Here is a 13,467-nt window from a genome sequence, read left to right as displayed (position 1 = left end):
TTAGGTACCCACTAATTATTGCGATTAAAATTATTTCAGAAATCTGAATTTTGAATTATATAATTTAACGACAAAATGAAGGAGATCATACCCAATTAATTCGCCAATGAATAACTCACTATATTCTGCTTTTTCTTATTATTATTGTGCACCCCTCTTTTGAAGCTCCCTGCTACTAGTTTGTTAATAAAAAAAAAAAAGAGGTTCTAATAAAATAAACGTTTCAAAATAATAAAATAATAAAATATCCATAAAAGCTGTAGCTCATTGAAAGTATGGTAGTTATACATGGAAAGAATTCTACAACGGAATTGGATTCCTTGAAAGTTAATTTAGTTGTTCTACCTGTATCGAGTTTCCAAGAATTTTACTCAAGACTTAACGCATTTTTAAGAATGTTACTTTTCCACTATTGCTGTTGCTACTTCCTTCCCTCAAAACTTTAGAATTCGTTTTAAATATTTCCAAATATTTAAGGTCTTCAATGTCTGTATAGCCATCTTCATAACTTAATATCTGATTAAATGCCATAACAATATTTAATAAAATTATGGTTTCAAGAAAATGTAATAAAATAAAGTGAACGTTTAATATTATAATTTATAATAAATACAAATAGAATTTAATATACAGGTTTTTGTTCAATTTATTGTTGTCTAAAAGTCTTCGACTTGTTAGTCGTAACATAATATTATATTAATGCATTTTAGTACGTTTTGAGTATTAGGCCAATAATAATCAATGATTGGTACCTAATGATTGTAGACAAATGAAATAAGATTATTAATTACTAATTAAGTGTTATCATAAATTGAGCATTTTTATAGATAATAACTTAAATTTTACTAATTCTGTTTGGAATGATAATATGCCGTCTTTGTTGATGAAAATTTGTTTAAATGCGTTAACAAGAACGTTGCTTAAATAGATATCTAATTTGATAAACTATGGAAAACTAAATTATGGGGGGGGGGGGTTGGGGAATATCATATGGGTTTTATTTTTATTGGTCTTAAGCTCGGCAACTATAGCTATTAGCTGTTTATCCGGGAAACAGTAAGTTTGGAACACATTTTGTATGTTTGGCTAAAATGTGTAGGTAGTCATTCATCTGGGAGCTATAAACACCACGCCGTCCAGTGCGTACACTTCGAGAGCCTACAAAACTAAATGTAAACACCTGGCCCACTAAACCACAAGCAAATAGTTTGATCTCGATGAAAACAGATTTTTTAAGGAATATTTGGATTGAAAAATTAAGCCGAATGCTAATTTCTGTTGTGTGTGGACATTTGGTTTAAAATATTATTAATAATTAAAGGGCTAATTTAAGCTCTAAGCCAGATCTCACAGCTAGGAACCAATTGAAATAATTGATAGTTCGTCATCACTTTTGAAGTCGTATCAATGTATAAATGTATAATAATATTATGATTTGAAAAAAAATAATGCATTATGTAGGGTAGTGAATGAGAAGTGTTTATAATAATAACATTCTAGGTGGTTTCGATGAATTATAGTCTTTATTTATACTATTATTATATTTTATCAGAGTATATAATATGTTGACCAAATTTGTACTTTATACGTACATTTATCATTTTTGTTATTGTAAAAATTAGGTTTATTATAGGTTATAGGTACACAGTAGAATTGATGGAAGTTGATTATTGAGATTTATATTGATGTTTAAAGTTGTCTAATTAGAACTTTTTCTGGTCTTCAACTTATTGAAATTTAGTGTGGCGGTTTAAATGAGTATATATTTACTGAGAATGCTGCAGCCATTCGGCCCAATAATATTTGTTAACTTTTAATTAATTAATAAAACACAATAACTATATGATTAATTTACAGGCAAGACGACTGTTAACGACGAGAAGAATGTCACGACAAGGCCAAGTCATTAAAAGTTACAAAAGTCTTAAAAAGTTGAAGCTTTCTTGGACCACGCAATGGTTGTGGAATTTAAAACATGCACTCTTGTCGCCTTTCAGAGAAAGTATAGCACACTGATGTGCAATGGAGCAAATGTAAAGAACCTAACATTATCTTATTAAGAAATTATTAATTAGAGGGCTTTGCCTTTGAGAAATTCCTATTCAAAAAAGTTATGGTTAGGTTATAAAACATGAGCATGATTCGTTACGTTGTATAGGACACGGATGGTAGGAGTTATGTAGTATTATTACGATTGGTACGAGTTTGAAAGTAATGATAATTATATTTGAAAATAAGTTTATTATGCAGTTTTATGCATACTATAAAATGATAAAATAATGATGTGGTGCTCAAAAAAATCGTGTCCATTTTAAAAATGTTTAAATTGATTTAATATTTTTAAATAAATAAATTCTGTACAGGTCTGTACTAGTCTTATCTTGAACACGATATTAAAAATATTATATACTCATTTTTGTTTTATACCAGGAAAAATGTTTTAATAAAAAGTTATTAATGGTATAGATAGATTATGCCTTCAATCAATATTATATAATTTGAATAATTCAAGCGCACAAGAACACAATAACAAATAGAAAATTCCATCTAAATTGGCAAGTTCTTGTATCAAAGCAAAATAACTTAAGACCAAACATGTTTTTATGTAAGTTGCAACTAAAATGCAAGGCCTAATGGCAAAAATAAATATTATTATTATTATGACCTACGGTGGATTGGATTTCAAGTATTTGGATGTTTGGCTTTTCATTTTATCGTTCAGCAGTTTAACAATTAAACATATATATATATATATATATATATATATATATATATATTATTATTATTCACTGTAGTAAAGAAGCATAAAATATATCTACCCATAATAAAAATTAAATAAAAAAGAAGCAACAATTCATTTGGAGGCTATATGAATATTAAAATGAAGAAATTCATATAATATATGTATATTGTTTATATTTTAAGGATAATAATCCTCTAGAATTTTTTAATTTGCACAGATTTTTTTGGGTCATACTACATATTATTCAAAGTTAGTTCATCATAAATTGAAACACTGTGACGATGTCTTGATCATTATTGGATAAATTAAACATAGCCTTTTTTTAAATACTTTAAATTATATTATCATACACAAAATAATAAATTCTTCAATTATTTATGGAATAAAAAAATTTCTATTCAATTATAGAAGTTTTCATATGAGTAGCCAATTGTGCACACTATATTATTTATTATTATTATTTATTTGAGATATACCTACTAATAATTATTAAAAACAATGATGTTTTTTTTTTTCGTAACTTGTGAAGATTAGAGTAACCCAACCACCTGCAACTCATTTCTACAAAATATAAACACTATAATTTAAGATATATTTTAAATAATAATAATATTTATGATTTTATAAAAACCATTTTTAATTGCTGTGTTTTTTTTCTAAAATATGAATTCTTATTAATATTAATACATATTTAATAAGTAGTTACAGGTTTATTTTTGAAAATAATAATACAAAGTAAAAATAATCAATAACGAAATAATTATTTTTAGTTACATCATATTCAATAAGCAACGCCATTTTCGTCAATTTTTGCTCAAAATAGCTAAGTTTTGGTTAAATTAAAGTTAGCTTACATTTTTTGATTTTTATTATAAAAAATAAAAATGTCTACAGATCGAACGATGCACTTTATAAAATGTCTTTGTTATAGTTCGATAATTCTTGAGCTATCATAGCGTTACACTTGAAGCTAGAAAAAAAAATGTGAAGTTCATATTTTATTGTGAATTTCAATTGATAAATAAAAAATATGAATTTTTCAAATTATAATATTCAAATAAATATTAAAAACGGTAATTATTTCTTGTATGATCTACAGACATTGTTGAATTCAAATAATTTTCAGAATCAAAATCATGCAACTTCAACTAACTTTAGTTTTATCAAAACAATAAGTAAGTTGTCATAAAATTCGTAAAATGAATTTATATTGTTGTTGAGTTATTTATATAACGTAATTTAATGAGTTATATAATTTTTATGATATTTACTGTAGAAAAATAAGTTCAGTAATATTACAATATTACAAAAGTTTTATTAAAGAAACGTTGAATTATACACATTATGTAAATCTATATAAATAATAGAAAAATTATTAGTGAAATTACCTATTCAAAATAATTAGATTATATATTTTTTTATCCTACTGGCAGCGTCAGCGCAATCATAAATCAGAACCTAAGAATATAATATTTTAGTCCTCTGATATAACATTTGTAAAACGTTAGCTTTATTCTTTACGTTTAAATCGTTTAATTGACATTTTTGTTGTCAAGTTATATTTATAGTCATTCGATTAAAACGAATTTTTGAAAATTATACATTATAATAATATTTAATTGCATTATACAATGATGATAGTTCTTATATTTATAGTTAATTGGTTTTTATTAATAATGTGTTAATACTTGATTATATTCAAGTATGTAATTATCATAATAATATATTTTATGAGAAAAAGAATATGCATAGGTATTATATATATTTTATTTGATATTATATAGAATTTAGTTTTTTTTTAAATTGTATTAATAACAGATTAAAAAACCAATTTTTGATAAATCATGTTTTAAATAAATATATTTATTTTTATAAATAACAAATTTGTTTTACGTTTCCATAGACATCTTATTAAAAGTTAATATATTGTGAAAATATAGCATTTAGTTTTCAGGGATCTATAATGATGAATAATATTCAAGCTAGTAAGAAGAAAGTACTCACCAATAGTGAACACGGTAACACGAAGTATTATACATATTTTTAATTCATACGTATGATAAACGTTTTTAAATAATATTTTAATTATTTTTTCATTTGGTTTGTGTAGAACAGTTGACGAATGGATCGATATGTATCAGTCCGAAGAAATGTATCATATATTTTAAGCTTGGTCATACATATATGCAAACAATAAAATTATTGAACATGACTGATTTGCCACAAACCATTAAAATAAAACCTTTGAATTATAAAATATTCAAATTCCCCAATCTAACTACCGTGAGTTATGTACATTTTTTTAATGTAATCAAATATACCTATCCTATGTCTTGGTTACTGTATAAGTGTATAACATTCAATTTAATTTGACAGAAAATACATTTTTTAAGGTGTCAATTCTTCCCAAAAGATCTTGGAATTTGCAGTTTACTTTCATAACTTATTTAAATAAAGAGTTCAAAAGCTTTTTACATTTAAAAAATCCTACTGGTCAAGGAGACTTTGCTATAGAATTACGGGCAATTCCAAAAATGAGTTCCTGTTTTCCAAAGACCATTGATTTTGGAAACGTAAATATAGGAATGAGGTTAGTATAGTATGGTAAATTTTCATGTAGTATCTATAAAATGTTATTTTTTAGCGTTACGAGGAAGTTGAGTCTGGCTCCTAAATCAAAACCTTATCAGTTTCGCATATTTATCCCACACGGTTTAAAGAGCTTATGTGTAAATCCGACTTGTGGTTCGTTTCAAATAGTCGTACAAGAGATTGTTTGAATAAAAATTGATTTTTTTCAGGTGAAGTATTTTGTGATTATCCAACAAACGTCACAATCGTTTACACGCCTCAATCGTATATTACTTTGTGTATTGATTTAGTACTGTACCTCACGGAATTTAATCAAAAACCACAAGTTATTACTTTGACTGCAGTTACAAAACCTAAGACTTTCTGGTAATTCATTCGAATAATAAGTCTAGATAAAAAGATTGATTACACTTTTTGAGAATACAAATGTAACATTAATTTAAACACTTGTAACACGTTTTGTGTTGAAATCAAGATATATTAAGTATAATCAAATTCACGTAAAACATTTAAAATAGATAAATTAACATTAGTCATGGTAATTGTAAAAATAGGTATAACTATTTTAATATAAATACGCAAGTTGCAAAAAACGCGTAAAACGAAACCAGCTGAAAATTCTTATGTTAATTATTTCTTTAATAAGACTATTATATCCGGACGTTACTTTTGTTTATTAGTTTATTACCATTATATAAATTTAATGCATTTTCTAGTATTACAAATATAAAAATGGATGAAACAATTAAAAAAGAAAAACATTTACATTTGTTTCATAAAACACATTCAGACAAGGCAGAAAAGGATATTAAGGTTTTTAACCGTCTGACACTGAATAAAATGTTGAATGATAAACCATCTATATTGGAAGACGACTCGTATAAATGGCTTAGTTAGTATCAATAACATATTGGAATTTAAATGTTCTAATATTAAAATTGTATAGTTTTGACAAATAGGTAGTCTATGTATAGGCTATAACTATGACATGTACGTAGTTTGCTTAAACGAACATAATATGATACAGCCATGATTAAAAATCTAATACATTTTATAGATTATATAATAATTATCTACTATAAGTTATTGAAATATTTATTACGATATCTAGATCCTTTTGGCGAGTTAGACAAAGTATATCGAGATACGTACGTAAAATACTACAGCGATTTTATGGTAAGTGCAAAACGTTTCGACGATGAACATAAGAAAGATTGCTTTGAAATATCTCGAAATGAACTAAACAGCAACTACGAACAGCAAAAATCTGTTTACGACAAGCGAATAACTGAATGGGAAACTTACAAGGTAAGATGAATAAATTATAGGAATTCACTTACAAAATAAATAAATATAAAACATAGGACAAATTGTATTCATATAAAGTCATATCACTTGGTAACCAATTTAAACCATTGGGATTTCGTGAAAGAAGCATTCGAACAAATTATATTGTAAGTCGTAAAAATGATATCAAATTTCTTTAATATGTGCTGTACATAATTATTTTTTTAGGATACAAATGAATTCGATTTTGATCCAAATCTCGATGATAACTGGTGTATACGATATCAAATATACAACAGATTCATTAATGGTGTCAAAATAATTATAGTTAAAAATCGTTTAGAAAAGAGACTAAATCTTTTCAAAGTATTAATAGCTAATGACATAATAAATATGTTGTGACTCAATTACTACAATTATATACAAATTATTGGTGTTTATTCGATTACCTATTATTATATTTTGTATTTGTTTTCACGCTTATGAGCTACGAATACATTTTAAGATTATAGATAAATTAATGTATTATAAATAATTAATATTAGAATTGTTTCTTATTAATTTGGTTTTTACTGAAGAGTTAAAATAATACACTTAAAAATGTTAAGTAATAAGATATTTAATTATCACCTCTTAATTATCAGCTGATATATTTACTGATAATATTCATGCATATATATTTACATCAAATATAGTAATAATAAAATGCATATTTTGACATTACTAAGTGCGATTATAATGTAACTTATAACGGAGTACTTACTAAGGTTAGAGAGGCTTAATACTCTATAAAATATTTAATACTAAATTTTAGAATAATTCTTAAGAAATTAATTCATGTGGGTTAGGTATACTATAACGTATTAGTTATCATTATTGGAAATATGAATAAAAACGGTAACTGTGTGATAGTGATTTTTGAATGAGTTACTTAATGTCCGGTGAAATGCAGAAGTTGTTGAATGTGGAATGGTGTGTTTTAAAATTAAATTGAAATTTTGAAATCACATTTGTGCAATCTAGGTAATTTAGCGATATCGAGTACCTGTATAACTTTTTCAAAAATGTTCAAAAGTGATTTTAATAGACTAAATTGTATACATATAGCTTTCCAGGTTTGACTTCAACTGTTCTTCCCAGGATTTTTTATGAGATTTTTTATGAGATTTGTAATTATTTTTTTTTAGTTGTGTAGAATATAAGCTAGTCAAAGTAAAATGATGAATAGAGAAGTCATAAACAAGATTGATTTATTTGATACATTTTAAACAGAGATTTATAATTCAGCCATGGCTAGGAGTTTTTTTATTAGGAAGATTTTTGATAATTACTTTTGTTTTGTTTAGAGAAATACAATTTCGCACAGAGAAGTTCGATCATTTTAAGAACTGATCGATTCTTAGATCATTTTTGGATTGGTTTGGAGAGAAAGTGTTCCGTAGTATAATATATGGATATACTTCACAATTTTCCACATCAGATATTACAAAACGTCATGTTGGAGTATCAAGAAGAGGAATACAGAATGTTTCTTGATTAAGTAGTGCATTTTACTTTCCATAATCTAGAGCCACCGCGAATCCGTGATGAATATTTGACAAGTACTTCTTATAAGAGTTAGCATGGAAAAGTTGAAAGTCAGATTGTACTTTATTGGTGAGCTAATTTAGTATTTTTTTACTACGGTAATATTCATACAGACACGTACATTTTATGTATCATGTTCATTGATTTATATTTTTATTGAAATATCGAGTCATATTTTATGTGTTGTAGAAAAGTTGAATGATGTGTCTACGTAATTCTACGATTTAATGTATGAGTTATAATGTATGTTAATATAATTAATTTTTCATAAATGTAGTGATTACCATGTGAATATTACGTAAGCACAAATGAGAATAAAGTGACAGAATATAAGAATAGACAAGTAGCTAGACCATAGTATAAAACAAGTATATGGTCTGCAATCTTCGTTATAAGTGAAAACATAACAAATTACTGTAAAATACATAAAACATCCAAGACAGTTATAGTTAGTTAAATTTAGAAGAATATTATTCTTTTTAAAGGTAGATAGGTATAATTTATGAAAAAATTGTGCATTTCATCTTCGGTAATGTCAAAAATTAAAGAACATAATTTCAGAGTAAAATTGGTTCATCATCAAATAATACATAAGTAAGTAATTTAAATAAATATTTTATCATTATGAATATTATATTATATTTTATTCTCAAATTTTGTTGAATTCAATTTTTCAACGTTTTATTATAACTGCGAAACTACTCTGTATAAGTGACTTTAATAATACATACAATAATTTAAGTAAGTTAATAACAAGGACATGTGCCTGCAGTTAAAATTTTATGGACACTTAATAATTTTGTTTCATGTATGTATCATGTATGCGTATGCGTATACGTTAATTACTTTGGCATAAACATACATGACAAAAGGTAATTTACTATGACATACTATGCGTTTTAACATATTGGAGTTCAAGAAATTGCATTTATAAGCGTAAATAAGTCATGAAGTTCAAGTAAATAAAGAAAAATATAAATATAATTTCATCGCTTTTCATAGTACAAACAATTAATTTTAGAGTGCAGTTCTGTTAAAATACATAATAAAAAATGGTTGTTAACAGTTCCAAAGCTAATGAATGTCTACAACTTCCATTCACTGTTCATATTATATAATTAGGGTAAGCTAATATCATGCAGACAAACTGATCAAGTTCTAGTGTTCGATGTCAACTCAATACCGAGTAAGAGCTGCTTATTTTTTAATAATTAAATTAATTAAAAATTAAAAAATTTGATTCCCTACCATATTCATATTATTCATCTCTAAACCCTGGAACCTTGTAAAATACTAAAATAGCTATTACCTATGTATAAAGTAGAATTAAAATAATAAAAACGTATACAATTAAAACTAGATCTTTATAATAATTATTTTACGTCAAGAAATTGATCTATACTTTATATATTAATATAGATTTAGGTAGGTAATTACTAAAAACTTATGTTTTAATATATATGTATATATATTTTGTTTAATGTAGGTACGTATTATACTATATTTTAAAAAATACCTTCGGAAAATCAATTAAAATTCCTTTTTATGATGATGGCAATAATTAAGTTCTTCTTAAACCAATATTTAGGTCCATGTTATTTAAGTTACGGAAGTTTATTTTGTAAATATAATATATATTATAATAAGAAGTGTTCTTATAAGTGTTATTTTTCTTTGTTTTAGTACATATTTTTTGTTTTGAAAGATGAAACTCATTGCATTACGAGTATAATATGCATTATTATTATTATTATTAATAAACGATATTTTTATTTTTAAAGTTATATTTTATAACAATATTTAATAAATTAACATGATGAGTTTGTTTTTTTTTGTTATATTAGCTAGTATTGTCTTAATCTATTTAATAAAAAAAACAAGTACTGGATATCAATCAAATTCTGAGTAACGGCTGCCCTTTCAAAGATTCCATGGGAAAATTTATTTTTCCGGGGTACCTACCTGATGTCGAACAAATTCTGATTCAAGTCAAAACAATTCAAACAAATAACGTAATAAATATTGCCAAAAGAAAATTCTCAAAAATTGATAAGTGAGGGGGGTCGGGAAAGCGTACGCATTTTTATGTTCTAAATGCAATAAAAACATTTATTTTAAAATAACTAAGAATAATTATTGTATTTGGTAAAAACTATTTTTATAATATCACAAGAGGTGGGCTATCACTATCACATGCAGAATTGTATGCATGAATGAAGGGTTAAATAATGAAATATGAGTGCAAGTTATTTTTAATTATCTAATACAATTCAATACATGCGTTTTAAATTTAATAATACTAAAATGTACAACAGAAAACTCTAAATATCTTGTGATAATTAATACCGAATCCAGTTAAAGATTTAATTGGTTTTATTGTTTAGACATTCCTATATTTTTTTTTCAGTCGACTTGTGATGCTTCTAACCTGTTTGTAAGCAACGAGTACCTATTGTTAAATATATTTTTACGATACCAACATTCAACAATGGTATATTTTTATAAGCATGGATATTCAATTTCATACTGTAAATCGACGGATATAATAAAAATAATAAAATTATTTTAAACATAGAATTTTTTAAATAATTATTAATAATACGTAAATTATTATAAATTACTAAAATATATTAATATGTTATATATATTTAATATTATTATTATTATTAATGAACATACTATTTTAGTACAGAAATAAAAAGTAAAATAATTTAAATATCGATCAGATATTACTGAATATTACTTAATAAACTAATATAGTGATAATAAGTACAACCTTTTGATTTTTTTTATAGCGCTATGCAGAATAGAATGCACTTAAAAACTATGTCTAAAATATTTTGAAATAAAGCTATCATTAAAGAACATCGTGTAAATAAATCATGTAAAATATTAATTATAAGAAAATTAAACAATACTATTTATAAATTGTGTGTACAAGTTTTAATTGGAGCGAATAATTGAAAATATCGAAAGAAAAACTAAAAACTTTTACAAATAAATGATTAAAAAACAGCAAATAGACCACAAAAATCATAAAATCAATGTTTCAAAACTGAACTTATTAGTATCTCATTCAAACTTTGCGTTAAAAAAACTACCTATATTTATTTTAAGCTAAATAACTTGCATTATTTGTTCATGAATGTAAATACTACATAGTACCATACGTAATCAGTTTAAGATTTCAAAAACTAACTAAACCTACTACCAAAGACATAAAAGAATAAACATTTTTAGAGATACCGCATTTTTTTAAAAATAATTTCCTGCATTTAATCGATTTTATTGATTTTTTACATCAAACGTTTTAAATTTTGGAGATTATAGATGGTTTTTTTTACGAGAGAGGACATTTTATAATTTTATTTTAATAATAAATTGTGATTTTTGAATATTATTTAAGGATATTTTCGATGTAACATAGGTAGCTATCTAAAATATATTGAGTGATAAATGAGGCAAAAAGATGCCTATATAATAACTAGTAAGTAATATTATCTATTCATATCATTAATATTAATTAAATATAATATTTTACATGTATATATTATTGATCACACTATTTACAAATGTTGACGAGTTATGCCAAATTATAGTGCAATGTTTTTTTTCTTCATACATTAGAATTTAATCACACACATTTATTGATCATTGAAAACTCGAATCAACTAGTATGGTCAATGCTATTGTGGTTATATAAAAGTATTATTATCACGTACGACCACTTAGTTGATTTTTTTCTCGTCAGACCAATGCAATTGGCCCGTCAAAACTTTGAACGACAAACCAAGACCATTATTATTGTTATCGTGAACGATTTTGCGGCGATTAGTTTACCCGGATGAGGGCAGCAAAAGAACCGCTTTTCTGCTCCATAATAAAACCTTTATTACCTTATTGTTGCGAACGATCGACCCGAAAGTGATCAGCCCCTAGTTTCAAGCTTTATATATTGCTATTATTATTTTGATTATGATTATTATTAAAAAAAAAAATATGTATCGTGGTAGTTAAACGATATAGACAGAAGATTGAAACTTTCCACATTATATTCTATTACCAAATTGCACTTTTGTAAAGTATTAATAACTTTATATGCTTTGTTTTAGTAATATAGCTATATTATTTAGATTTAATATGAAAAAATGCATTTTGCTTATTATAATCATCATAGCTGTGTTTGGCTCATTGACCTGCCAGTAAATTATGTTACAATTGTTGACGATGTAAAAAGGAAAACAATAATATTTACAAATTATCATAATTTCACGGAAGCTGCCAACCGTTGCAGATAATGTCAATTTGTACATAACCTTTGTTGTCGTTTCAATCATAATACAATCTTTCAGTACCTAACATTTAACAATATAACAGCTCCTGACCCCCAGGAGAGATGCAAGTTTCAATCTCATTTGTATTTTTAAATGAAAAAAATACATACTGTGAAAAAATTATAATTAAAGTTTTGATTCAGTTGGAGTCCAGTTGTACTGGGTTTTGGAAAGTTACAATATTGCAGTTCGTGTTGAAAACTTTCCAAAAAACATTTTGTGATTTTACGTTTACTTACAAATATGTACTTAGTAAGTAGTTGATGACAAAATGTATTGCAAACATGTTTCAAATATTTTGTGGTATTATTGATAGAGTAGTATATGCATGTACTCAAAATTTAAAATGTTTATCACGTACCTACATGGCAAAATATTTTTGTAGGGAATGTATTATTATTACACTTGATTTGCTTTGCTGTCGACAATCTGATCAACGCTAATATTTAAAAAAATATATTTATATTTTATGATATTAAATGCATATACGTTGATAAACACTTTCACGTAAATTTGATGGATTTGAAAGTTTCAAAGTAATCCACATTTTAGAAAATGTACGTCACATAACGGCTATCGATTAATGGAACAAAGCAACGAATAGTTTTTCATTCAATACTGTAAATAAGAGAATTATATTGAAGGAAAGGATACATTTTCACTTTCCATTAAAAGCTTTCTGACAATGTATACATTAAAATGTATAAGAGCATTAAAATACGTCAGTGCAGTCTTTGAATATTAAAAAAAAAAGAGCGAGACTAAATATTCAGTATTAGCCGTTAGATTTTATGTACTTTAAAATTCAATTTCAATTTTAATCATAGTTTTACTATGATTTACTTTGAAAAGTAACTTTTTAGTTTGTATTAAATTGAATTTCTTTTGTTGAAATTGTTATAGTGAATGTTTTTGTGAATACAA

At 25.2% G+C, this 13,467-nt stretch overlaps 1 protein-coding gene across 1 annotated transcript; it reads left to right on the top strand.

Moving 5' to 3' along the window:
* Positions 1-4,709: 4,709 nt before the first annotated feature.
* Positions 4,710-8,158, top strand: LOC107162831 (uncharacterized). The gene is made up of 10 exons (XM_089226985.1): positions 4,710-4,729; positions 4,846-5,026; positions 5,137-5,333; positions 5,388-5,488; positions 5,545-5,701; positions 6,052-6,227; positions 6,447-6,643; positions 6,700-6,789; positions 6,851-7,020; positions 8,026-8,158. The coding sequence occupies exons 1-10, from the start codon at positions 4,710-4,712 to the stop codon at positions 8,156-8,158; spliced, it is 1,422 nt and encodes a 473-aa protein (XP_089083111.1).
* Positions 8,159-13,467: the final 5,309 nt, after the last annotated feature.

This window comes from Diuraphis noxia, unplaced genomic scaffold, assembly GCF_037042655.1.
Source record: "Diuraphis noxia isolate RWA-SAM2 unplaced genomic scaffold, SU_Dnox_SAM2 contig0004, whole genome shotgun sequence".
Classification (NCBI taxonomy): domain Eukaryota; kingdom Metazoa; phylum Arthropoda; class Insecta; order Hemiptera; family Aphididae; genus Diuraphis; species Diuraphis noxia.
Note: the sequence above shows the minus strand (reverse complement) of the source record. Positions and strands in the feature narration are given on the sequence as shown.